This window comes from Oryctolagus cuniculus, chromosome 11 (assembly GCF_964237555.1).
Source record: "Oryctolagus cuniculus chromosome 11, mOryCun1.1, whole genome shotgun sequence".
Classification (NCBI taxonomy): domain Eukaryota; kingdom Metazoa; phylum Chordata; class Mammalia; order Lagomorpha; family Leporidae; genus Oryctolagus; species Oryctolagus cuniculus.
In genome coordinates, this window is record NC_091442.1 from 96,382,211 (window position 1) to 96,408,762 (window position 26,552).

Genomic DNA, 26,552 nt, shown 5'->3' on the forward strand with positions numbered 1-26,552 from the left:
CCCATAAGGGATGCTGGCACTTCAGGTAGCGACTTTACCTACTATGCCACAGTGCCAGCCCCTCTGCAATGTTCTTGTAGCTTAAAAATATGAATTTACAAGGCTGGCACTGTGGTGTTACGGATAAAGCTGCTACCTCCAGTGCCACCATCCCATATGGGTGCCGGTTCGAGTCCCGGCTGCTCCACTTCCTACCCAGCTCTCTGCTATGGCCTGGGAAAGCAGTAGAAGATGGTCCAAGTCCTTGGGCCCCTCCACCCACGTGGGAGACCTGGAGGAAGCTCCTGGCTCCTGACTTCGGATGGAAGTCTCTCTCTGCCTCTCTTCCTCTCTCTGTGTAACTCTGACTTTCAAATAAACAAATTTTGTTTTAAAAAATATTATGTGGGCCGGCGCCACAGCTCACTAGGCTAATCCTCCGCCTAGCGGCGCCAGCACACCGGGCTCTAGTCCCGGTTGGGGCGCCGGATTCTGTCCCGGTTGCTCCTCTTCCAGGCCAGCTCTCTGCTGTGGCCAGGGAGTGCAGTGGAGGATGGCCCAAGTGCTTGGGCCCTGCACCCCATGGGAGACCAGGAAAAGCACCTGGCTCCTGGCTCCTGCCATCGGATCAGCGTGGTGCGCCGGCCGCAGCGCGCCGGCCATGGCGGCCATTGGAGGGTGAACCAACGGCAAAGGAAGACCTTTCTCTCTGTCTCTCTCTCTCTCTCACTGTCCACTCTGCCTGTCAAAAAATAAAAATAAATAAAAAAATAAATATTATGTGAAAGGCAGAGTTATAGAGAGACAGAAGGGGACCAGGAGGGAGAGATCTTCCTTCTGCTGGTTCACTCCCCAAAATGGCTGCAACAGCCAGGGCTGGGCCAAGTTGAAGGCAGGAGCCAGGAGCTTCTTCCCAGTCTCCCACATGGGTGGCAGGGACCCAGGGACCTGGGCCCTCCTCTGCTGCCCTCTTAGGTGCATTAGCAGGGAGCTGGATAGGAAGTGGCACCAGTACCCATTGGGAATGCCATCACTGCAGGCTGTGGCTTAACGTGCAGAGCCACAGCGCTGGCCCCCTTAAAATTTTTCTTTAAAAAACATTTATTTATTTGAAAGGCAAAACAATGGAGGAAGAGACAGAGATCTTCAACATGGTCTCCTATGTGGATGCAGGGGCCCAATGACTTAGGCCATTTTCTGCTGCTTTCCCAGGTTCATCAGCAGGGAGCTGAACTGGAAGCACAGCAGCCAGAACTCGAACAGGTGTTTGGATGTGGGACACAGGCTCGCATCATAGGTAGCAGCTTAATCCTCTGTGCTTCAAGGCTGGCCCCATTTTATTGTTGTTATTTTTTTCTTTCTTAAAACTACAACCAGTTATTTGAAGACAGTAATTTATTTTAACATCCTTACATGTAACTTTAGTTGTTTGTCTACTATTAAACAGTGGTAAAAAGTCTCCCAATTGTATATTCCTTTTCCCTTCCCTTCCTTTGTATAACTGGAGTAGATGGATTTGGGAGCTTAAGATATGAAGAAAGTATAACAGAAAATAGAAAAACTTATCCATAGTCACAAAAAAGGACTGCCTGGCAGGTACTCAAGGTCAAAATGAGGTTTGGAGTAGATATTTTGTCATTGTTTCTGATCACTTCACAATTAAAAAAAAAATCTAGTTTGGGAATTAGCAACCTCAACACATGTTTTATGGATCCCCATTCTCCTTCAATAGCAGCCAAAGTCTTATTTATTAACTCCTTTACAACTATATAATCTAGGCTTAGTCAAACCCTGTGCATCAGAAGTTAAGCTCTTCTGGAGAGAAAAGCATTATAGAAATCATTTTAAGTGTTCTAGTGGTAGCATACTGTACTTGGCATCAGCAATGACACTGCACACACTGCATATTGTACTGCCCACCCAGTGATAAGAGCAAGATAGCAGTCATGGTACAATTCTGAACCCTATTCCTGGTTGCCTTCTTTGGCCCTCCCTCAAGGTTGTGAGGTACATAGTAACTTACTAAATACTGTTTCTGCTTAAGCTACCCAAAGTTGGCCTCTTTTGCTTGCTAAAGATATAAAATTCAGTATAGATAGGGAAGGAAGTGAAGAAGAGAGTCAACTGAGAGTGAGGGATATGAAGAAGCTAAATGCACCTCTTTAGCATCAACTGGGTCAAAGACAGGAAACACTTAAGTTAGCTAATCTCTTTATCAAAGAATTTCTGCCTAATTTAAGAGCCCATAAAGAAGGTGTTAGGGGCTGGCAGCATTGTGGCACAGCTTGTTAAGCTGCCCCAGATGGTTAAACCTCTGAGAACTAAGATGCCAGCATCCCATACTGGAACGCCAATTGGAGTCCCAGCTGCTCTACTTCTGATCCAGCTCCCTGCTAATGCTCTTGGGAAGGCAGTGGAAGACGGCTCAAGTACTTGGTCCCCTGCCACCAATGCAGAAGACTAGAATGAAATTCCTGGCTCCTGGACGTGGCTTGGTTCAGCTCTGGCTATAGCAGTTATTTGAATTAGTTTAAATACAATTAACCACGCTCCTAATAACTGAAATCCAGTTAATATACAGACATTTTTTGTTGTTGCTGTTCTCATAAAAATAAAAGCCCTGAAAAGCAATTTAGTTGTTTTATATATAAACTGACATTCTTTGCAAACCATATGACACAAACAGGCACTTCTAGCCTACAAGCTAGTGGCTATCCTGTATAGACAGCCACTATTACTTATTCTTTCCTTTTCCTTCCAGAGCTACTTCTGGTTTCAAATGGGGAAATAACAACAAAATTGTATGCCCAAAGTCCCCATTAACAGGAAAAGCCTATACTTATATTAACAGACAAACAGATGGAAGCAGAGCAGTTGATTTCTTCAGTAAGGCAAACAAAAACAAGTCACATTTGGTCCAGATCTGCAATTTCAATCCAACTGTGCCAACGATACAATTTTGTCCAAACTCCAAACCACCAGAAGAGAAAAAAACAGTCTTTCAGACTCTGCATATTAACTCTGGGATCAATTAGGAAGCATCCATATATTAAGGGGTTATCATTCTCCAAATAAGCATCCTTCAGCTGGGTTGCCACATTATATAACTTCAGAGGAAGACCATTCACATCATACTCTTTGTGAATGGAATCCCTGAAGTTGTGCAGTGCAAGAGCCAAAATACTTTATAGAATAAAGGGTAAAATTTCAGTTTAGCAGCTATAAAAATTAACCTTATTATTGTTAAACTTGTGGAAAACTGATTATATGTAATTCTAATAAAATCAGAATATATAACTTACCAAAATCATCCCATTTTTCAATCCACTGTTGATAAATGGGCATTCACTGTGCTTTCAAAATCAATGCCTCGCTTCTGAGCTATATTTAGTATCATTCATTTTATGGGACTAATATATAAACGACACACAATTTTCTTACACAGTAGGAAGGCATTCATTCTTTTAACATTTACAGGAAGTCAGCATATTTGAAAAACCAGGAAACAGTAATAACCAACACTAGATAGGGCTGAGTAATACATTAGGCTCTGTTCTTTGCATTCTAATCCTTCCAACCACCCTAGAGCTAGCTTAGCATATTAGGCAGATACAGAAATAGAGAGGTCAAGTGAGGTGGCCCAAGCTAGTATTTATTTCTACACATCTCCACAATCCATAAATCAGCATTTTGCTCTAGGAGAATCAGCTTACAAAACTAATTAGTAAGCCATTAGAGTAATAAAAATAATGTTTGAGGGGCTGGCTTTGTGACATAGCAAGTAAAGCTGATGCCTGCATGCCGGCATCCCTTATGGGTGCTAGTTCAAGTCCTAGCTGCTCCACTTCCAGTACAACTCTCTGTTTATGTTTTTTCTTTTTTTTTTTTTTAATATTTATTTATTGGGACCGGCACTGTGGCGCAGCAGGTTAACGCCCTGGCCTGAAGCACTGACATCTCATAGGGGAGCTGGTTCTAGTCCCGGCTGCTCCTCTTCTGATCCAGCTCTCTGCTACAGCCTGGGAAAGCAATAGAAGATGGCTCAAGTACTTGGCACCCCCTGTACCCATGTGGGAGACCTGGAAGAAGCTCCTGGCTTTGGATTGGCACAGCTCCGACTGTTGCAGCCATCTGGGAGTGAACCAGAAAATGGGAAGACCTCTCTCTCTCTCTGCCTCTGCCTCTCTGTAACTCTGCCTTTCAAATAAATAAATATTTAAAACACACACACACACACATTATTTTAGCCACAGAAAGCAGTGCTTCTCCATCCCAAAAGTTGACTATCAATTAAGAAGCAACTGATTAGGGGCTGGAGCTGTGGCTCAGTAGGTTAAGCCTCTGCCTGCAGATGCCTATCATCCCATATGGGTGTCTGTTCAAGCCCAGGCTACTCCACTTCCAATCTGGCTCCCTGCTGATGGCCTGGGAAAGCAGCGGAAGATGGCCCAAGTGCTTGGGCCCCTACACCCATGTGGGGGACCTGGTGGAAGCTCCTGGCTCCTGATCGGCCCAGCTCCAGCCCCTGTGGCCATTTGAGAAGTGAACCAGCAAATGGAAGTTCACTCTGTCTCTCCCTCTCTCTCTAACTCTGCCTCTCAAATAAATAAACCTTTAAAAAAAAAAAGCAACTGACTAAATGCTACTGAATATTATCAGAAAGCAGGGGTGTACCATCTATAGAAAGCCATTTCTTACATACTTTGCCGTCTTACTGTCTCCCCAACTAGCCTGGCTCCAATGACCACAGCCCCAATGCTGAGCATCAACATCATCAGTTGAAAGAACAGATGAACCATCAACTACTAAGACTAATCCCATACAGCAAAGAAAATTACTGACTAGCCAAAGAGGAAATAAATTCAAAGACTTCCAAAAATGGTAGGCCTAAGTTTTGATGAAGCCAGACTGTGGTTATAAATGGCAGGAATATGTAATCAAAAGGGCTTTTAAAAATCTTGACCAACTATTTCACACTCTTTTCCCCAAAACCTTAGCCTTTTCTATTGTCCCTACAGGTCATATCCTTCAAAGGACCAAATGTTAAGCACCAGACAATCCAGGCTTACATTTCTTTCATCCCTGGCTTCGATAATCTAGCCATTATTTTCCTCAATTTTAACAATAACAACTGCCTCAGTACTGTATTTTATTAGTTGATACATTAAAGACTCTCCTCTTCCTCAAGGTTTTTAGAAGAATTTGAAATGGAATTGCTCAAGAAAGTAGATTTTAAAAAGGTTGGGGAGGGGGGTAGCTGTGGCATAGCGGGTAAAGCCGCTGCCTGCAGTGCGGGCATCCCATATGGGCGCTGGTTTCAGTCCCAACTGCTCCACTTCCGATCCAGCTCTCTGCGATGGCCTGGGAAAGCAGTAGAAGATGGCCCAAGCCCTTCGGCCCCTGCACTCTCATGGGAGACCTGGAAGAAGCCTCTGGCTCCTGGCTTTGGAATGGCGCAGCTCCAGCCATTGTGGCCATCTGGGGAGTGAACCAACAAATGGAAGACCCCTCTATCTCTCTCTTTCAAATAAAGTAAATCTTTTTTTTTTAAAGTTAGAGACTTTAATATTGAACAGATTATCAATATGCAACAACGGATTTTGTAATCTGTGGTTCCAGATTATTTTGCCCTCTGCTATTAAGCCAGAGGAAATTATCTAGCCACCTCAGATTTTATTGTAACCAAGCAGATTCATATTAGTGCAGATGTTATTATGATAGACACCTAAGTACAATAAAATGGGTCAAATTTAGCCAGTTCATGTAGACAGCCTGAGCTTCTAAAACAATGAAACAATAAATATATTTAAAGAATAGGAATACTGGACTCAGTTATTGCTAGCAATATGAACCAGCAATACGAGATTATGTGAACCTACTTGCGGGTCAGGGAAAACACACTACTACAAAGTTATAAAACTGTTATCCTTAAAATAACTCATTTATAGGGCTGATGCTGTGAAGATCTGTTTTTCCTTCTCTCTCTGTAACTCTGCCTTTCAAATAAATAAATAAATAAATAAATCTCAAAAAAAAAAAAAAAAACAACCTAATGCTGGCTCCATGGCCACAGGTTAATCCTCCGCCTGTGGTGCCAGCATCCCATATAGGCGCCAGTTCTAGTCCTAGCTACCCCTCTTCCAATCCAGCTCTCTGCTATGGCCTGGGAAAGCAGTAGAAGATGGCCCAAGTGCTTGGGTCTCTGCACCCACATGGAGACCAGGAGGAGGCACAGCTCCGGCCATTGCGGCCATCTGGGGAGTGAACCAATGGAAGGAAGACCTTTCTGTCTCTGCTTCTCACTGTCTGTAACTTTACCTCTCAAATAAATAAATCTTAAAAAAAAAAAAAAAATGTATCATCTAAGTAAACAGTTTCCTTAAAGTGATCAGGTGGCTGTGACACACAGGAGGGAGACATTTTTCTTTTTCTTTTTTTTTTTCCTTTGACAGATAAAGTTAGAGAGACACGGACAGAGAGAAAGATCTTTCTTCTGTTGGTTCACCCCCAAAATGGCCGCTAGGGCAGGAGCTATGCCGATTCGAAGCCAGGAACCAGGTGCTTCTTCCTGGTCTCCCACACAGGTGCAGGGGCTCAAGCACTTGGGCCATCCTCCACTGCCCTCCTGGGTCACAGCAGAGAGCTGGACTGGAAGAGGAGCCACGGCGCCGGCCCCGAGACATTTTTCAATGAATTTTTCAGCATATACACATACTATTTATCCAAAAAAGCAAAAGTCCCCTAAAAAAGCTAAGTAAGTATTTTTGAGGAACCATATTTTGAAGGTAACAATGTCTCATTATCAAGATACTCTTTAATACTGAGAATCAACAAGGATAAAAAAAACAACGCTAATAATGTTGAGGAGAAAGTTGGCATTCAAATGCATGGTGGCAGAAACTTTTTTTTTTTTTTTTTAATATTTATTTACTTATTTAAAAGGCAGAGTTACAAAGGCAGAGGCAGAGAGAGAAGTTTTTCCCTCTGGTGTGTTGATCTGAAGCCAGGAACCAGGAGCTTCTTCTGGGTCTCCCACAGTTACACTGTTTCATTGAATCCTCAGAACCTCCAAAAACGCTTTATAGGAAGGCACACTGAACATGGATGAGGAAACGGATTCACTTTATCTCACACCTCAGAACACTAGATCCTGGAATCTTCAGCACCCTTAAGTGTTTTATACCTATGCATCCATGATTGGTGAGTGACAAAAAGTTCTAAAACAGAACAGAAAAACAGAAAATGTTTATTAATTTGTTCTGATGGTACACAAAGTATCCTTGGACCTGTCAGAGTCACCAAGGATAGGGAAAGAAGTGAACTCCACAGTACCTTTGCCTGTCTGCCTTGGCATTCTCTCTCTAATCCTCCCTCCCTCCCTCCCTCCCTCCCTCCCTCTCTCTCTCTTCTTTTTTGACAGGCAGAGTTAGACAGTGAGAGAGACACAGAGAAAGGTCTTCCTCCCTTTGGTTCACCCCCAAATGGCCGCTACAGCCTGCACACTGCGCTGATCCGAAGCCAGGAGAAAGGTGCTTCTCCTGGTCTCCCATGCGGGTGGGGCCATCCTCCACTGCACTCCTGGGCCATAGCAGAGCTGGCCTGGAAGAGGGGCAACCGGGACAGAATCCGGCACCCCGACCAGAACTAGAACCCAGGGTGCCAGCGCCGCAGGCAGAGGCACTGGATTAGCCTAGTGAGCTGTGATGCCAGCTAATCCTTTCTTCTATAACACCCTAGTTGAGGCAGGCAGGAAGTTCTGTGTTTCCTGAAATGTGTGGCTTGCTCCATTGAAGTGGAGAAATTTTTCAACTGATTTGAAACAAAGATGCTTCTCTGTAGTATACAAAGTTCACTTAAAAAAAAAAAAAATACAAAGACAAAGACTGTGGCATGGAAGCTAAAGTCCACATGGGCACCAACTGCTCCAATTTCAATCCAGCTCCCTGCTAATGTAATTTCTCTCTCTCTCCCTCACCCCCCCTCCAAACTCAGCCTTTCAAATAAATAAACAAAAATAAACAAAGCTTAAAGATAAGAGAGAAGCCCTTCCCTTAAACATAATCACAAAAGGAGCCCCTATATAAAAATCCCTAATTCAGCCGGCGCCGTGGCTCAATAGGCTAATCCTCCGCCTTGCGGCGCCGGCACACCAGGTTCTAGTCCCGGTCAGGGCGCCGGATTCTGTCCAGGTTGCCCCTCTTCCAGGCCAGCTCTCTGCTATGGCCAGGGAGTGCAGTGGAGGATGGCCCAGGTGCTTGGGCCCTGCACCCCATGGGAGACCAGGAAAAGCACCTGGCTCCTGGCTCCTGCCATCGGATCAGCGCGGTGCGCCGGCTGCAGCGCGCCGGCCGTGGCGGCCATTGGAGGGTGAACCAATGGCAAAGGAAGACCTTTCTCTCTCTGTTTCTCTCTCTCACTGTCCACTCTGCCTGTAAAAAATTTAAAAAAAAAAAAATCCCTAATTCTGGGGCCAGCGCTGAGGCATATAGTAGGTTAAGCCTGTAGTGCCAGCATCCCACATGGGCACCTGCCTGTTAAGAGTCCCAGCTGCTCTACTTCTGATCTAGCTCCTTGCTAATGATTTGGGAAAGCAGCAGTAGATGGCCTAAGTGCTTGGGCCCCTGAACCCACATTAGGAGACCTGGAAGAAGCCCCTGGCTCTTGGCTTCGGATAGGCCCAGCTCTGACCACTAAGGCCATTTGGGGAGTGAACCAGCAGATGGAAGACCCCTCTCTCTCTGTCTCGCCCTCTCTCTGTAACTCTGCCTCTCAAATAAATAATGTTGTTGTTTTTTTTTTAAATCCCTAATTCTGCAGGACTTCAATCAAGCTTAGTACTACCACATCTCAAGGCTTCTTCCTCTTCCCCCCACCTAAAATGGGCTGGGACATGCCATGTAGTTTTCTTCTACCTTCAAACCTCTACTTCAGGAAATCAGTATGTCAGATACAAATTCAACGTCTCTCACATCCTTCTATGCCTTGTGATTCTGGTGTTAAATTCTGCAGAGAAGCAGGTGCTATAGGGAAACTTCAAGAGAGGACTTCTCTCTTCCAGGCTTCCTGTCTGCTTGTAGGGCCTGTATCACCCAACATTCTTACAGTACATTAATCCAATTTGCAGTTTATACAACACAGAGAACCAGCTTACTGGTCACTCATTCCCCCAGAGGCCCAGACATGGCATAATTTAGAAGTGCAGAAATTCATCATTTTGACTTGAAACATTATCACAGGTTGTAAAGAGAGAGCACAAAGAAGGGCGTTATCAATGGTATAATCAGGATGAAAGGACCAGGCTGGCCAGCGCTGCGGCTCACTAGGCTAATCCTCCGCCTGCGGTGCCGGCACACCAGGTTCTAGTCCCGGTTGGGGCGCCGGATTCTGTCCCGGTTGCCCCTCTTCCAGGCCAGCTCTCTGCTGTGGCCAGGGAGTGCAGTGGAGGATGGCCCAAGTCCTTGGACCCTGCACCCACATGGGAGACCAGGAGAAGCACCTGGCTCCTGGCTTCGGATCAGCACGGTGCACTGGCCGCAGCAGCCATTGGAGGGTGAATCAACAGAAAAGGAAGACCTTTTTCTCTGTCTCTCTCTCTCACTGTCCACTCTGTCAAAAAAAAAAGGGGGGGGGGGGGACCAGGCTGTAAAAACCAATCCTACACACAAGGGAGAGCTGTATGTGTGTGTGTCTGTGAGGGAAAGGTGGAGAAGTGGAGAAATGAAGAAGACGGAAGGATGAATTCTAAGACTGCTACCAAAAAAATCCAGAAAAGGCTTTAAAGCCCACATACAAAGACAGTTTGGTGGAAGGATGCCACCTGCAATGCTGACATCCCATCTGGGCACCAGTTCGTGTCCTGGCTGCTCCACTTCTGATCCAGCGCTCTGCTATGGCCTGGGAAAGCAGGAGAGGATGGCCCAATTCCTTGGGCTCCTGCACCGTGCAGGAGACCCAGAAGAGTTTCCTGGTTCCTGACTTCGGATCAGCAGAGTTATGGCCACTGTAGCCAATTGGGGAGTGAACCAGTGAATGGAAGACTCTCTCTCTCTCTATGCCTCTCCTTCTCTCTCACTGTTATCTCTTTCAGACAAATAAATAGATCTTTAAAAATAAATAAATCAATCTTAAGGAAAAAAAAAAAAAAGAACTGGCCTAGAGAAAGTCAGTGGGTTGGCCAAAGTCACAGCCTCTCAATCCCGAGATTAAGAATGTATAATCCAGGGCCAGCACCATGGCACAGTAGGTTAATCCTCCACCTGTGGCACCAGCATCCCATGTGGGTGCCAGTTCGAGTCCCGGCTGCTCCACTTCCAATCCAGCTCTCTGCTGTGGCCTGGGAAAGCAGTAGATGGCGGCCCAGGTGCTTGGGCCTCTGTACTCGCAGGGAATACCAGGAGGAGGCACCTGGCTCCTGGCTTCGGATCGGCGTAGATCCAGCCATGTGGCCATTTGGGGAGTGAACTCGCGGATGGAACACCTTTCTCTGTCTCTCCCTCTCACCGTCTGTAACTCTACCTCTCAAATAAATAAAGTCTTTAAGAAAAAAAGTCTTAAAAAAAAGAATATATAATCCAAATCTGATTCCTATCAGTATTCAACAGAACTGTTCAAATTTCTTAAGAGAATTCATCAATCAAATCTACTCTTTGGTCCAGCCCTGGCTATTGCAAATACTTGGGAAGTGAACCAGCAGATGGAAGCTCTCTTTCCCCCACCTCTTTGTTAACTCTGCATCTCAAATAAATAAATCTTAAAAAAAAAAAAAAAAGACTTAGTACCACTAAAATCGTTTTATAATAATGGCTCACAAGGCCTAAAGAATATTTTTAAATGTTCTAAACCAATGCAGGCTCCAAATGTGACTGGTTTTACGGGAGCCAGTATAGATTACCTATCTCCTAAAAATTCTGCCTTGCTTCCTTCAGCATTGCCATTTCTTAAAGTATGGATTTATAAAAAGCTTCAGCTAAAATAATCCAGAAGAGAATGAAAAACAGATACATGCTATGCTATAAATGACCTTGAAAACACTGTGTTAAGTGAAAGAAGTCAGACCGAAACAGCTACATATTGTATGATTCCATTTACATAAAATGTGCAGAACAGGCAGACACACAGAGACAGAAAGTAGATCAGTGGTTGGCAGGGGTTGGGGTACAGGAACTGGGAGTGACTGTTAATGCGCACAGGATTTCTTTTGGGGATGATGAAAATCCTGGAATTAGAGTGGTGAGGGTTGCAAAAATTTGTGAATATATTAAAACCACAAAATTATAAGCCCTAAAAAGGCAAAGGCAAATTTTATGTTGTGTAAATTGTACCTCAAAAAAAAGAAATGAAGCATTTAGGATTTCCGTTTTTTTTTTTTTTTTTTTTTTCCTTTTGGACAGGCAGAGTTAGACAGAGAGAGAAAGGTCTTCCTTTCCGTTGGTTCACCCCCCAAGTGGCCGCTACGGCCGGCATGTTGCGCCAATCTGAAGGTAGGAGCAAGGTGCTTCCACCTGGGCTCCCATGGGGTGCAGGGCCCAAGCACTTGGGCCATCCTCCAACTGCACTTCTGGGCCACAGCAGAGAGCTGGACTGGAAGAGGAGCAACAGGGACAGAATCCGGCGCCCCAGCTGGGACTAGAACCCGGGATGCTGATGCCGCAGGCAGAGGATTAGCCTAGTGAGCTACGGCTCCTGCCAGGATTTTGTTCACTATTCAGTCAGAGTCTTGTATGTCATCTGTGAACAAGAGATTAGAACATCAAAAGAAAGCAAAGGGGAAATAATTTTTATCTATTATCTATTTTCAGCATATAACATGTTTGCTATACAAGTATTAACTGAATTTTCAATAAAGATCACATATTCATCAATTACACTTCAGGGGGGAATAAGCAACTTCTTAACCTGAAAGCTTTCTGCAGTCCAAGCACAGAAGTGCTGACTCATGTTACAGTTTTAGCACTACTCAAATATCTCCCTAGAATTTGGTATGTCTAACTTAAAGGACACACTATTCCCTCACCCTACTTTTATACCTATCCATCAAAAACTTCAGTTCAAATATCACTCTCTAAAAATCTTTTCTTAAAGCCAATCTTCAGGGTTTTCCCTGCCCAGCTTACCAATTTTCTGCTGTTCCATTAATACCTTCATATTTTCTTTTTTTTTTTTTTTTAAGATTTATTTATTTGAAAGACAGAGTTAGAGAGGTAGAGACAGAGAGAGAGGTCTCCCATCAGCTGGTTCACTTCCCAGATGGCTGCAACGGCCGGAGTTGTGCCAATCTGAAGCCAGGAGCTTCCTCCAGGTCTCCTATGTGGGTGCAGGGGCCCAAGGACTTGGGCCATCTTCTACTGCTTTCCCAGGCCATAGCATAGAGCTGGATTGGAAGAGGGGCAGCTGGGACTAGAACCGGTGCCCCATGGGATGCTGGCACTACAGGGGACAGCTTTACCTGCTATGCCACAGGGCCAGCCCCATATTTTCAATATATAAGGCACTAATTGTATGACTGCAATTGTGTCCCCATATTCTACCCATTTTTGCATTCAAGTCAAGCATACCACAATCATCTGGAGCTCTGAAAGCAAGAGGCCAGCAACTGTCAAATTTACAAAATACCCTCAGACAATTCTGATACTTAATCATGGGGGCCAGCACTGTGGCACAGTGGTAAAGCTGCCACCTGCAGTGCCAGCATCCCACACGGGCACCGGTTCAAGTCCCGGCTGCTCCAATTCCAATCCAGTTCTCTGCTATGGCCTGAGAAAGCAGAAGATGGCCCAAGTGCTTGGGACCCTGCACCCACATGGGAGACCTGGAGGAAGCTCCTGGCTCCTGGCCTCAGATCGTCCAGTTCTAAGTCAATGCAGCCATTTGGGGAGTGAACCAGCGGGTGAAGACCTGTCCCTCTCCCTCTGCCTCTCTGTAACTGCCATTCAAATAAATAAATAAATAAATAATCTTAAAAAAAAAAAAAAAACTTAACCATGAAATAAGCATCCAGATTATAAACAAGTGTTCAGAGAAAATACCTGATAGTTCCTACAACTCTTGTCATTACATCAGCTGCCCTGTCAACTGAACTAAGATTCTGGTAAGAAACAGCAAATACTTGGCCAAACATTGCTTTCCAAATCAATCAGAGGCAGGCACTTGAACTGAGCTTGCAGCACTTTAAGTTTAACCCTTATCTGAACCACAATAAGACAGGCTGGATACCCTGCCTTATTTGAAACAGTTACTTACTGGGAATAGCTCTTTTACAGCTAAAGCTAAGAAAAGGCAAGCTTTATACTTCTAAAGAATTGCACCTCCAACTGTGAAAAGAAATGACTTTTCCAAAAAAGCATCACATCAAGAATTACATTTGCAGGAACAGGGAGAATTATATCAGAAAAGTATTTTTACTTATTCTCTCCAACTGGGAGTAACAAAATTATTAGGTTCCCTAACCCCAGGAGCTGAAAACACAAAACCCAATATATAAATAAGTGTAAGATTACTCCAAGGTACTTTTAGTTTTACTGTTTTGTTTAATTTAAAAGCAAGATTAATTTAAGTCAGAGACCTCCTGGCAGAGCGCCCAGGAGAGGGGCTCCAAGAGAGGCAAAATTGAAGGGGCTGGTGGTACTGGGATTTTCAAGCACAATTAGGGGGAAGAAAAAAACTTACCAGCTTGGTATTCAATTATAAGGCAAGGTTTTACTGAGGTTTAAAAAAAAAATTTTTGTTCAAAATTAAGAATTGTTACAGTCTCATTCAGTGATATCTCAAATATATTCTGCTGTTAAGAAATAACAGAACAAGGAATAATTGCTCTCTGAAGAAACCACAAACTTCTCCAGGTCCAGGGATCCAGGAGAAGAATACGCCACTCAGAACACAGGCATTCCTTTAAGGAATTTAAGAACTATATCTCTAAACAGAATCCCACACTTATGCAAAAGCCTCTACCAACTGAAAAACAAAAAAAAGCTAAATACTGCACTTGAACATGTTTCCATTTCATTTGTTCAAATAATAAATTTTTTAAAATACATACACTACCAGTTATTATCTAAGAGCAGATATGTTCTGGCACATTCCACCTGCAGCACCTGAATATAATACAATCAGACTACCTAGGTTCCAATCACAGCTCTACAAACTACTTACTCATATGTGCAGGTTCCTCTAGCTATACAACAGGGATACAACTGCTGTTGGAATTAATATACTTAGGTCAGTACACAGTGTCAATAAATGATATCTAGTATCTAAAAATAGACATAATAAAAACTGACCAATCTCATTTTAGTAACAGTTGCTAGAATGCACTTTGGTGAATATGATTTACTGGCTGAATCTGAATTTAGCAGCGAAAAACTCAAAAATGGTTTGCCCAAGAGTTCTGGATGCCAAATCATAGAAATTAAACAGCTCCTGATGGGACTCTAATAAGTATTTAAGGCATCATCTATCACACATACTGAATTCTGAAATATGCCATTCTCTCTCCTTCGTTTTCTTATTTGCTTTCCCATTTACTCACTCACACTCCCCTCCTCTCTGCCTGGTCACTTTCAAGTTTTAAAAACACTTTCTAACAGATACCTTTCCTTTATCCTTAGACTATGGTAAATCCTCTGGATTTCTTCTTTGGTAACACACCTCACAGTAATTTATTGTTTCACGACTATTTTCCATTAGCCAGTAAACTTCTATTTTACCTAGCTTAGAGCTGAACACGTATTATGCATTCAATAAATGTCAACAAATAAATAACTTATTCAATTAATTTAATTTAATTAAAGCACATCTTATGAATAGACAACTGACAGAGAAATCAAGTTTGTTTTTTTTTTTTTTTTTTAAGATTTATTTATTTATTTGAAAGGCAGAGTTACAGAGAGGCAGAGGCAGAGATAGAGACATCTTCCATCCTGAGCTGGGCCAATCTGAAGCCAGGAGCCACGAGCTTCTTCTGGGTCTCCCATGCGGGTGCAGGGGCCCAAGGACTTGGGCCATCTTCTACTGCTTTCCCAGGCAATAGCAGAGAGCTGTATCAGAAGTACAGCAGCTGGGACTTGAACCAGCACCCGTATGGATGCCAGCACTGCAGGCAGCAGTTTTACCCATTGGACCACAGCGCCAGCCCCCCACCCTTTTTTTAAGATTTACTTATTTATTTGAAAGTCAGAGTTACACAGAGAGATATCTTCCATCTGCTGGTTCACTCCCCAAATAGCCACAACAGCTGGTGCTGGGCCAGGCCAAAGGAAGGAGTCAGGAGCTTCCTTCCAATCTCCCACGTGGGTGCAGGGGCCCAAGCACCTGGGTCATCTTCCACTACTTTCCTAAGCACATCAGCATGGAACTGGATGGGAAGTGGAGCAGCCTAACCAGAAACCAGCATCCATATGGGATGCCAATGTCACAGGTGGTGGCTTTACCTGCTATGCCACAATGCTGGCCCCAAGCCTTGTGTTCTTACTAGCTAACTAAAGCTACTGTGTCCCTACCTTACAGGAAGACAGTAATCAAAGTGTCCTCAAGAGTCACAAAAAGTGGCCAGTGTGGTGGTGCAGCAGGTTAAGCCACTGGCTGCAATGCAAGCATCCCATCTGAGTCCACATTGTTCCACTTCTGATCTAGCTCCCTGATAATGCACCTAAAGAAGCAGCAGCTCTCTGCTAATGGCCTGGGAAAGCAGTGGAACACGGCCCAAGTGCTTGGACCCCTGCACCCTCGTGGGAGACGTGGAAGAAGCTCCTGGCTTCGGATGGGCTCAGCTCTGGCCACTGGAGCCATCTGGGGAGTGAACCAGCAGAAGGAAAACCTTTCTCTCTGTCTCTCCTTCTGTCTGTAACTCTCTCAAACAGAAATCTTTCAAAAAAATAATAATAATAAGTAAACTGTCTTAGAAGGTATGGGGGTAGAGGGAAATACTGAATTACAAGTCAGAAATCCTAGTCATCCAACTGCTTTGGCCTACAAATCCCTGAGGAGAGAGAAAAAGATGTTCTCTGTGTGGTTACAACATATGTGGAGAAAAAACTAAATTTCAGCAAGGCAAATGTATAACATTTCTGATGTCACTGTCGCTTAATAAGGTGGATACTCAGGAAGTGCTTGATAATTGGACAAAACTCAGTTTCTAATGTGTGGGAGTGGATCAGTCTGGATTAAAGGAAGTGCTTGACACAGAGGAATTTAAAAAATATCACTCAACAGACGTTAGTTTTTAATTTACTTTCACTTATGCTTACATCCCACAATTAAAACATTACTTTATCAGTGTCCTTATAGCCTCAAAGTTCAATCACTACCAAAAGCAGTCCAAGGATTCTTAACCTGGAGTCCATGGAGACCTAGGGAATCCACAAATACACTTCACAATAATCCAAATCCCCAGAAACTTAAAAATCAATAAATTTAAAAAAGAAACAAAAGAGAAAGACAGAAAGGAGGGTGGCAGGAAAGGAGCAAAGGAATCTCATTATGTCCGTAGAATTTTATCTACAAACTATATAGATCTGTGAACAACTAATTAATTAAAAAAAAAAACATAATTACTAGAAGTCATATAAAAAATAAAATTCACTTTCCTAGGAAACTCAGAAAATTCTTGAAAATGACAACAACGAAAAAAATCCTGATACTTGTTTCCAGTCAATTTTTCTTATACAAGTTTCCAAAGGTGATTTTAATTACAATTTGACAGGTCCATCATCATCATGGTAAGTTTTTCCCATGCTTTCTTTTTAATGTGTGTGTGTGGGGGGGGGGGAATTAAAGATTCTCAGAGGGCCAGTATTGTGGCATAATGGGTAAAGTAACTGCTGTATTGCTAGCATCCCATATCGGCGCCAGTTCAAGTACCAGTGGCTCCACTTCCAATCCAGCTCCCTGTTAATGGCCTGGGAAAAGCAGCAAAGATGGCCCAAGGGTCTACCTGGGAAACCCAAATGAAGCTCCTGGATCCTGGTTTTGGCCTGGCCCCAACGGATTCAAGATCTCCCTCTTAACTCTTTCAAATAAAACAAATCTTGGGGCTGGCACCAGGGCACAGTAGGTTAATCCTCCACCTGCAGAGCCAGCATACCATATGGATGCTGGTTCTAGTACCGGCTGCTCCACTTCCAATCCGGCTCTCTGCTATGGCCTGGGAAAGCAGTGGAAGATGGCAAGTGCTTGGACCCCTGCACCCATGTGGGAGACCTCCTGGAAGAAGCTCCTGGCTTCAGATCGGTGCAGCTCTGGCCCTTGCAGCCATTTGGGGAGTGAACCAGTGGAAGGAAGACCTTTCTGTCTCTCCCTCTCACAGTCCGTAATGCTCTCAAATAAATAAAAATCTTTAAAATAAAATACTAATACTAACTGATAGAATTAAAAAGGAGAGAACAATTCAACATGAAGTGGGATACACAGCAGACTCATAGAATGGCAGATGTCCTAAACGCACTCTGGCCTCAGAATCAGCCCTTAAGGCATTCGGATCTGGTTAAAAAGCCCATGAGAGCTTCTCATACATGGAAAGCCACAACACTGTGGCCAAAAAAAAAAAAAAAAACACCTAAATGAAAGCTCTCTGTGAGTGAGATCCCAGTGGAAAGAATGGGCCATCAAAGGAGGTACCTTTCTCTGAAGGGAGGAGAGAACTTCCACTTTTTTTTTTTATTTTTTTTTTGACAGGCACAGTTAGTGTGAGAGAGAGATAGAAACGTCTTCCTTCTGTCAGGAGAACTTCCACTTTGATTATGGCCTTGTCTAAATAGGATCAGAGCTGGTGAACTCAAGAGGCTTCCATAGCCTTGGCAGCTCATGACAAGAGCCCCAGGTGGTTACTGACATCATAAACAAGAGTGTCAATTGTTAAATCAACAGGAGTCACTGTGCACTTACTCCCCATGTAGGATCTCTGTCCTTAATGTGTTGTACTATGTGAATTAACGGTAAAACTACTACTAAAACAGTTCTCTATACTTTGTGTGTCTGTGTGGGTGCAAACTGTTGAAATCTTTACTTAGTAAATACTAAGTAGATCTTCTGTATATAAAGATAATTGAAAATGAATCTTGATGGGGAATGGGATGGGAGAGGGAGTGGGAGATGGGATGGTTGCAGGTGGAGGGAGGTTATGGGGGGAAAAAGCCGCTATAATCCAAAAGTTGTACTTTGGAAATTTATATTTATTAAATAAAAGCTAAAAAAAAAAATAAATCTTTAAAGAAAAAAAAGCTACTTTTCTAAACTACTTTTCTAATTAAAAACAGTATCCTATGCATTATACTACCTATCTAAAGTATGGCTTTTAAAAAGTGAGGAAAAATAGTACCTATATTTTCAAAAACTATTATTAAAAAATAAACCTAAAAATTCTTGAGGCAAAACCAGATCATAGCGGATTTTTAACAATTTGAAACTAAATCTTACCAAATAATAAAATAGATTTTGGGAAAGATTGGTGAAATTTTCATCTCAGCAGGCTGGTCTGCTAGGTTTTAATGAAGTAAGTCAATTCTTTGGGCACTGCTTCCTAAGACTACTGTTTCATGATTAATGTTGAAAAGACAAAAGCATGTCACTGTATCAATGTAACAAATAAAGCTGAAATCAATTTGTTTCAGACCAAGGATCTCACTTATTCCCAAAGTAACTCTGCTCCTTCTTTTTAAGAGGTTTAAGGAGGATCTCTCATTTTAGAGTGATACCGTAGGTACTTTTTAACCTTGGTGACTTTAACTCTCAGCCATTTCCAGAAATTAAAAGGGTTCTGGCCCAGGAGAGAAGACACATAAAATAAAATTTAAAAATATAGCTAAAAACAGAACTACCAAGATTAGTATCACTCACACTTGAGCAAAATTCCTTATATACAAAAGTACTCATTACAGCACTGTTTGTAGAACACAGTTTTGGGAATACAATCATCAGTAAGTAAACATTTGGTTCCACAAAGCAGTCTTTTAAAAAAGGAGTTACCTGGGGCCAACGCTGTGGCATAGCCAGTAAAGCCACCGTCTGCAGTGCTGGCATCCCATATGGGCGCTGGTTTGTGTCCCAGCTGCTCCACTTCCAATCCAGCTCTCTGCTACGGCTTGGGAAAGCAGTAGAAGATGGCCCAAGTCACTGGGCCCCTGCACCTGCGTGGGAGACCCAGAAGAAGCTCCTGGCTCCTGGCTTCAGATCGGCGCAGCTCCAGCCATTGCGGCCAACTGGGAAGTGAACCAGTGGATGCAAGACCTGTGTGTGTGTGTGTGTGTGTGTGTGTAACTCTTTCAAATAAATAAATATGTTTTTTTTAAAAAATAAGTTGCCTGAAAGATACATTGGTGGTTGCAGTGGAAGGGACAAAAGCATTTGTGGGAGCCGGCGCTGTCGCACAGCGGGTTAACGCCCTGGCCTGAAGCGCCGGCATCCCATACGGGCACCAGTTCGAGACCTGGCTGCTCCACTTCCAATCCAGCTCTATGCTACGTCCTAGAAATGCAGCAGAAGATGGCCCAAGTCCTTGGGCCCCTGCACCCATGTGGGAGACCCGGAAGAAGCTCCTGGCTCTGGATCGGCGCAGCTCTGGCCGTTGCAGCCAATTGGGGAGTGAACCATCAGATGGAAGACACCTCTCTCACTCTCTCTGCCTCTCCCTTCTCTGTGTAACTCTGACTTTCAAGTAAATAAATAAATCTAAAAAAAAAAAAAAAGTATTTGCATGAAGGGAGAGTACTGTGGTGCAGTAGATTACGCCTCCACCTGCGGTGCCAGCATCCCATATGGGCACCGGTTTGAGTACCTGCTGCTCTGCTTCCAATCTGGCTTCCTGCTAATGGCTTGGGAAAGCAGTGCCTGGGCCCCTGCACACATGTGTGAGACCTGGAGGAAACTCCTGGTTTCTTATCAGCCTAGCTCCAGCCTTTGCAGCCACCTGGGGAGTGAACCAGCAGATGGAAGATCCGTCTCTCTGTAACTCTGCATGAGATAAACGGAAGAAGCCAAACTTACAGAAGCAACAAGTTGTTCTGGTCATTCTGGAAGGATACACAATAGTGGTTGTGCAAGGATAAGAACTGAGCTGAAGAACTGATGTGGAATCAGTTTCAACTGTGCTGTTTGTTCTAGTCAACACAAAAGATTGCAGTGCTTTGACTTTAAATTTATAAATAGAGACCAACTTTTAGCTCAGATACTGGTTCAGATAGAATCTACTAAACAGTAACAATGTCAAATTAGGACATAAAATAACTCTCTTAAAATGTTTTTCTAAAGAGATTAAGGCTCCTTCATAGACAATAGGTCAGTGCTTACTATGTACCAGGGATTATTCCAGCATTAAAGAGCCATGCCTAGGTAGCCCAAGGGTTCCTGTCTTCATGGAGCTTTACGGCACAATAACTGAGCAGTTCTGCATGCTGTAAGACAGAAGATATTGGGAGAAAAGAAACTGGGGGAAGAGAATGGAAACTGATTTATACAGGACAGTTAAGGCAGAACTCTCTGAGGATATGACACATGAACTAAGAACTGAAGAATGCAACAAAGGAAGCAATGCAACAAGAGGAAAGCCCTAGAACTGGAGTAAGCTTGGCCACTTATTGTTCAGAGTACAAATCAACAGTGTAGTTACAGTCCAGGGACCCAGGGAGAAAAGTGCAAATGACAGAGGTAGGCAAATTCCAGATGTATGTAGGGCCTGGTAGCTAGGAGGCAAAAAGTAAAGTCTGTATTGTTAAATATGAGGAGAAACTCTGTAGTTTTTAGCAAGGGAGTAAAATGATCTAGATTTTTAAAAGGTTACACTAACTTCTGTTTAGAAATAAGCTAGTACAGCAGGCCAGGCAACAAATGATGGAACTGAACAGAGGTTTGTGAGAAATGAGGAAACAGGTCTCATTTAGGATGTCTTTTGGAAAGTAGAGCCCATGGAATTTGCTACTGAATTGAGTATCAGATTTGAGTAAGACAGCAACTGGATGAATAATAATTTTAAAAATTCATCTTTTATTTGTATAGTCATTTATAGTTGTGAAGGTTACTTGTACATGGGGAAGGTCACACTAGTCAAGATCCCAGTTCCATCTCTCATTTAGGAAAGTCATTTAAATTGGTGTCCAGGCTGTACAACATACTGATTCGTTCGCAAATATCAAATGGTTGAACAGGCAAATGTAAATAATGGCCCTTATGAGGAAATAACATCATATTTGTTCAACTCAAATATTTTTATATTTTCATTAGAACAGTAACACTGATATGATAATCAGCACTACTTTTTAGGCTTTGAAAGTCAAAGGTCACCAAGAGATAAATTAACAATTAAGCAACAAAAAGTATGTCACTAACACAACAGAACAGTACAGCTATCCCCATCTACCACTATATGGCATATGGAACCTTGCTTGTATGGTAGGTGACAGCCAAAAGCTAATGTTAAAAAATAAGTTCTGATATTTTAAAAATAATCATGTTCAGGAGACTGGCGATGCCGGCACCCCATATGAGCTCCGGTTTGTGGCCTGCCTGCTCCACTTCCGATCCAGTCCCCTGTTAACGTCCTGGGAAAAACAGTGGAAGAAGCCCCAAGTGTATAGGCCCCTGCCACCCAAGTGGGAGACCTGGATGAAACTGGTGGCTCCTGGCTTTGGTCTGAGTGAACCTGTGGATGGAAGATCTCTTCATCTGTTTCTCCCTCCAACTCTTTCAAATAAATAAATAAATAAATCTTTTATAAAAATAATAATAATTTTCACAGATTATAAAAAGCAACCTACATAATAAAAGCACACACAATGCATAAAACCCACATAATACATGATTAAAAAATAATCTTCTAATCCTTTGTAGGAATTAGAGAAAACAGTCCTTCAAAGCTAGAAATAACATTAAACTAAAACCACCTAATTTTAACTAGACAAAAATCCAAATCAAGGTCCCATTCACTAAATAGATGTTATCAACAAGATATTGTAAAACAATTATATATTACAGCAGGAATTATTACTGTCTTAAACAGTAATAATTGTGTGCCAAATGAGTTATTCATGGAGACTTCAATTTACTGTCTTCAACCTTGTAAATTTATAAACAAGGTGCCACAATTTGTTTCTCCACCCAAGACTTTGATATGACTGAAGAACACTTTCAGAAGCAAGCAAAAGGGGGGAAAATACACAAGCTAACTGTTTAGCATACTATTTTAGAGAATTATCTTTAGTGTCAATTTGTTATGTACTGAGTCCATAAAGTGAGTTACAGCAAATAAAATATATCTGGTGTACAACTCTCACTTTTCAGGTGAGGTCTAGATAAACATGAGGACTGTGTGACTGCATTATAACTAACCATACTGCAAGGATCTTCCAAAGCACATGACAACTAAAGCCGGTAAGACGGTTCGAGACAAATCGATCATAAAACAAATTCCCACTACGAAGGTTCATGTTACTAGACTGCAGCGCTGACAATTTCTTCTACTTCCCGCATTTCTAGTAATTTCTACCTTATGAAACCTCTTATTTCTCTAACTCAAGCACCGTCAGGTCGGTGATAACCCCATCGCGGATATATTTTATTGTAACTGCACGAAGCACTTCACAATACATCATCCTTCAAATCCTAATAGGTCTTCCACTTAGTCGCATCTCCCTTAGAACTTAGAAGAACCAACGAGATTAAATACTCGTTCACTAGGTTCATCAACCAAAATGATGCTGCATTCAGTACCCTTAGCTGGCATATTGAGCTATGCAGATGTTCAACTAACTTCCTTCTTTCTCTCTCTCTCTCTCTCTCTCACACACACACACACACACACACACACTGACTGAAAAGATTAAGATTTAGTTTTCATGAATTACAAGAAACCTCTCATGTCAGAGGATTGGACGATATTATGAAAAGACCTTACAAAGATGTCGAATTCGCCATGATTCCATCTCTACTTGTCAAAGTACAACACTCACAAAGAGCCCAAGAATGGTTTAATAACTAGAGCGCACAAAATCGAGAGGCTCTGAAAAGATTTCACCGGATTCCTCCTAACTGCGGGCCTCCCCCTAGCCTTCGGTGCAACTACTTCCTCGCAACAGAAACAGCCTCTGGAAGAGTTTGCCAACCAGAGTAAAATCACTTCGCGGAGATAACGAGCGGAAACGTGTGCAGAGCTGAGCCGCTCGCGGAAGCCAGGGCGGCGGGGCGCGGAGCCCCCACGCCCGCGGACCGCAGCGGCCAACGGGGAGCATGTGCCGACCGCTGCAGGACTCGCGGCCCTCGAGGAGCCGCCTCCCGGGGCGCAGCGCCCCGCCCGGTCTCACCCTCCCCGGTTCATTCATTCTGCACCCGGGGCTGCCGCACCCCCGGCGCTCCTGCCCGGGCGGAAAGCGGGTTCCGGGACCGAGGGGCAGTGTTGGGTCACAGCCCCCGCCCAGGGTCCGGGCCACGCCGCGCCCGCGGCCTTCGCCCGAGGGTGGTCGATCTATGAGCCTGCGAGGCCCGCGCCCAAGACCAGAAGCCCCGCAGCCCCGCAGCCTCGCCGGCCCTCCCTGCGCCGGGGCGCGGGTGAGGCCTCCTCCGCCCGCTGGGCGTCAGCTAGGAAGCCTCAAGTCCCAGCCGCCCGGGCTGCCCCGCCGCGGCCGGAAGTCGCCCCAGCGCCCCCTCCCCAGAGCCCGACTTCCCTCGCCGCGGCGGCCAGACCCTCTCCGCACTGCCCCGGGCCTCCTTCTCAGCGCGGGCGGCGGGCCGCAAGAAGCAAAGGATGACGCTGCCCACCCCGCCGGGCGGACCAGAGCAAGGTGAGGAACCGGAGGCTCGCCTGGGCGGTTACCTTGATGATCCTGCGGGGCAGCCCGGCCATCTTGTCAGATCCCGAGTTCGGCCTCTAGTCTCGTCTCCGGCTCCGCTCGCCTCACGCACGAGTGGAAGTCCCGGGCTCCACTTCCGGGGGACGTTGCCGCGCCCGCCGCCGCTGCTGCCGCTGCCGCCGCCGCCGCCGCCGAGGCCCCTCGGGAAATGTAGTCCCTGCTCGGGCGCGGGCGGGCTTCCCTCAGCACTGGCCCCCTCCCCCGCGCTCCCCGCCCCAACCCCGGCCGGGGGTGGCGGAAGTGACGCTCCGCGGCGGGGCAGGGACTTGGGGGAGGCGGCGCGGGCGGCGCGGAGCTGCAGCGCTCGTGGCCGAGCCTGCCGCGTGATAGTGGGACCCGGTGGCCCGGGCCGGCAGCCCCTTATCCACGGCCACGCCCGCGCGGGTGGGCGACGTAACAGAAGCCCGGCCTCTGACGTAGCCCATTCATTGCTTGGTTGCTCCATTCAGTGTGCCGGCGTCGGGCGCTGGCGGGAACTAGTGTTAGACGGCCCGATGCGCCTGCTGCTCCCTCGGGAGATCGCAGGACCGCGAGTCGTTTGCAGAGCTTCTGACTTTGGGTGTCACTAGTTATCCAGACCCTGGCAAAGGAACTTTGACGTTTAAATTTCGCCTAAGCTGGGCCTCTTTGACCCACCCGTTAAGCCCCTTGGGTAGTCTAAATTTAGGAAAGACTTGGAGCGAGTTCCGGGCCTCGAAGAATGATTTCCGAACGCCTGGCCCTGGCGCCTGAGAGGCAGAGTTGCCAGCTTGGACCAATGACCAAGGAGAGGATTGGAGAACCCAGGAGAAAGTGGAGTGGTTTGTCCCTAGGCAGGTCTACCAAGCCGTGTGCCCTTAGCTACTTAACCGCAGGGTTTCCCAGCACCCTAACACAGTAGTAGTGTGTGAATGAATCACGTGCCAAGTGCTGTGTTAGGAAATGTGAATCCCAAGATGAACAAGCTGACCACGGGTTCCAGTGGAGGCGACACGTAAACAATTAGAATCCAGTGTGTTAAGGGTTTTAATGGCGACCCCGCCAATGTGCAATCTGAGTACAAAGAGGCATTAACTGAGAACTCAGGGAAGGCTTCTTTAAAAAAGAGAGAGAGAGGTTTATTTGAAAGGCAGAGGGGCAGATCTTCCATCCATTGGTTCACTCCTCAAATGGCTACAACAGCCCGGTATGACCTAGGTGGAAGTCAGGAGCCAGGAGCTTCATCCTTGGCTCCCACATGAGTGGCGTGACCTAAGCACTTGGGCCGTCATGCACTGCCTTCCCATGTGCGTTAGCAGGAAGCTGGATCAGAAACAACAGCTTGTACTCTATCCACACTCAGCTTCCCCACAGCGCAGGCCACAAGGAAGGCTTCGTAAGGAAGTGGAGTCCTAAATCAAGGATAAGAGCCAAACAGACGTGCAGACCATGATGGAAGAGCTTGGCAAACATAGGAAATAGGCAGTGAAGTGGTACTGAGCTATGAGAGGAACAAGACATGTGTTAAAGAAACTGGGAATATGAATGCAGGGAACCAGTGAGGAACATTTAGGGCTGGGCACAATGCTAAATGAGTACATAGATTAGTTCATTTCATTATAAACCAAAGGAGGTACACTTGGTTATTCCCAGTAACTTTTAGATGAAAACCACAATAATGAGAATTTCAAATACTCAGAAGTTTGAAATGCTGGTTCTGTGACCAGAAGAGTCTGGGAAGGCAAAGATACTTTCAGAATAGTTCAGAGAGGCCCCAGGAGAATTCACCCTGGTATAAAGAAAGGCAGAGTGACCATGGTATTGGAAATGTGCAGATTGGGCAGGGTTTAGCAGATTGTGCAATTTGGGCAGGGCTTAGCAAGAAAGGCACGTCTCTGCTCTGAGCTGCAATGGCCCAGGAAGCTTTACTGGGGCCAGAAGATGCACTTGATGGCAAGTTGGTGCTGGCTGTTGGTTCCTCTCAAAGTGAACCTCTCCCTGAGGCACCTTGGGTTCCCCACTGCTTGGTGGCTGGATTCCAAGAGGGAGTGTGCTAGTAAGCAGAGGGGAAGCTGAACTGCCTTTTTTGACCTACCTGTAGAAGTCACACAGCAGTACAGTCACCACGATGTATGGGTCAACCAACCACAAAAGCCAGCCCAATTTCAAGGGGAGGGAACATAGAATCTGTTCCTTGAAAGGAGAGTGGCAGGATTCAGGAGACTAGCAAACTATGCATGTTGGAAAGTATGCTGTGGCCAACTTTGGAAAACAAACTGCCATGGGTATGCAATTCGTCAGACATGATCACCAACCACCTGCCTTAGAATCATCTGTGGTGCTGGTTAAAAATAAGCACTCCTGAAGATTGAATTCTCTAGAAAAGTACAGAGAACTGGGACTCTATTTAAGTATGGGTAATTTTGATGGATCTTAACTTTTTTTAAAAAGTTTTTGGGGCCAGCGCTGTGGCAGAGCAGGTAAAACTGCTGACTGCAGTGCCAGTATCCACCTGGGTACTGGTTTGAAACCCGGCTACTCTACTTCTGATCCAGCTCTCTGCTATGGCCTGGGAAAGCAGAAGAAGATGGCCCAAGTCCTTGGGCACCTGTACCCACATGGGAGACCACATGGGAAGAAGCTCTGGCTCCTGGCTTCAGATTGGTGCAGATCTGGCCAATGCAGCCAACTGGGGAGTGAACCAGCGAACAGAAGACCTCTCTCTTTCTCTGCCTCTCCTTCTCTTTGTGTGTAATTCTAACTTTCAAATAAATCTTAAAAAAAAGT

General features: G+C 44.8%; 2 protein-coding genes across 3 annotated transcripts in view; one reads left to right on the forward strand and one right to left on the reverse strand.

The window, feature by feature from the left end:
• The window catches only part of UBE2N (ubiquitin conjugating enzyme E2 N), a 39,058-nt gene extending 15,034 nt beyond the window's left edge, over nucleotides 1-24,024 (reverse strand). The window contains exon 1 of the mRNA XM_002711200.5: nucleotides 23,771-24,024. Coding sequence (XP_002711246.1) covers nucleotides 23,771-23,800 — 30 coding nt within the window. The 5' untranslated portion in view covers nucleotides 23,801-24,024. The remainder of the gene's footprint in view (nucleotides 1-23,770) is intronic.
• MRPL42 (mitochondrial ribosomal protein L42) overlaps nucleotides 23,573-26,552 on the forward strand; it is a 46,355-nt gene continuing 43,375 nt past the window's right edge. Inside the window, exon 1 of one of the 2 annotated variants that reach the window (XM_070052701.1) lies at nucleotides 23,573-23,738. The gene's annotated coding sequence lies outside the window, so the exon portion shown is untranslated. The remainder of the gene's footprint in view (nucleotides 23,739-26,552) is intronic. The other variant, XM_070052703.1, reaches the window with a different exon arrangement.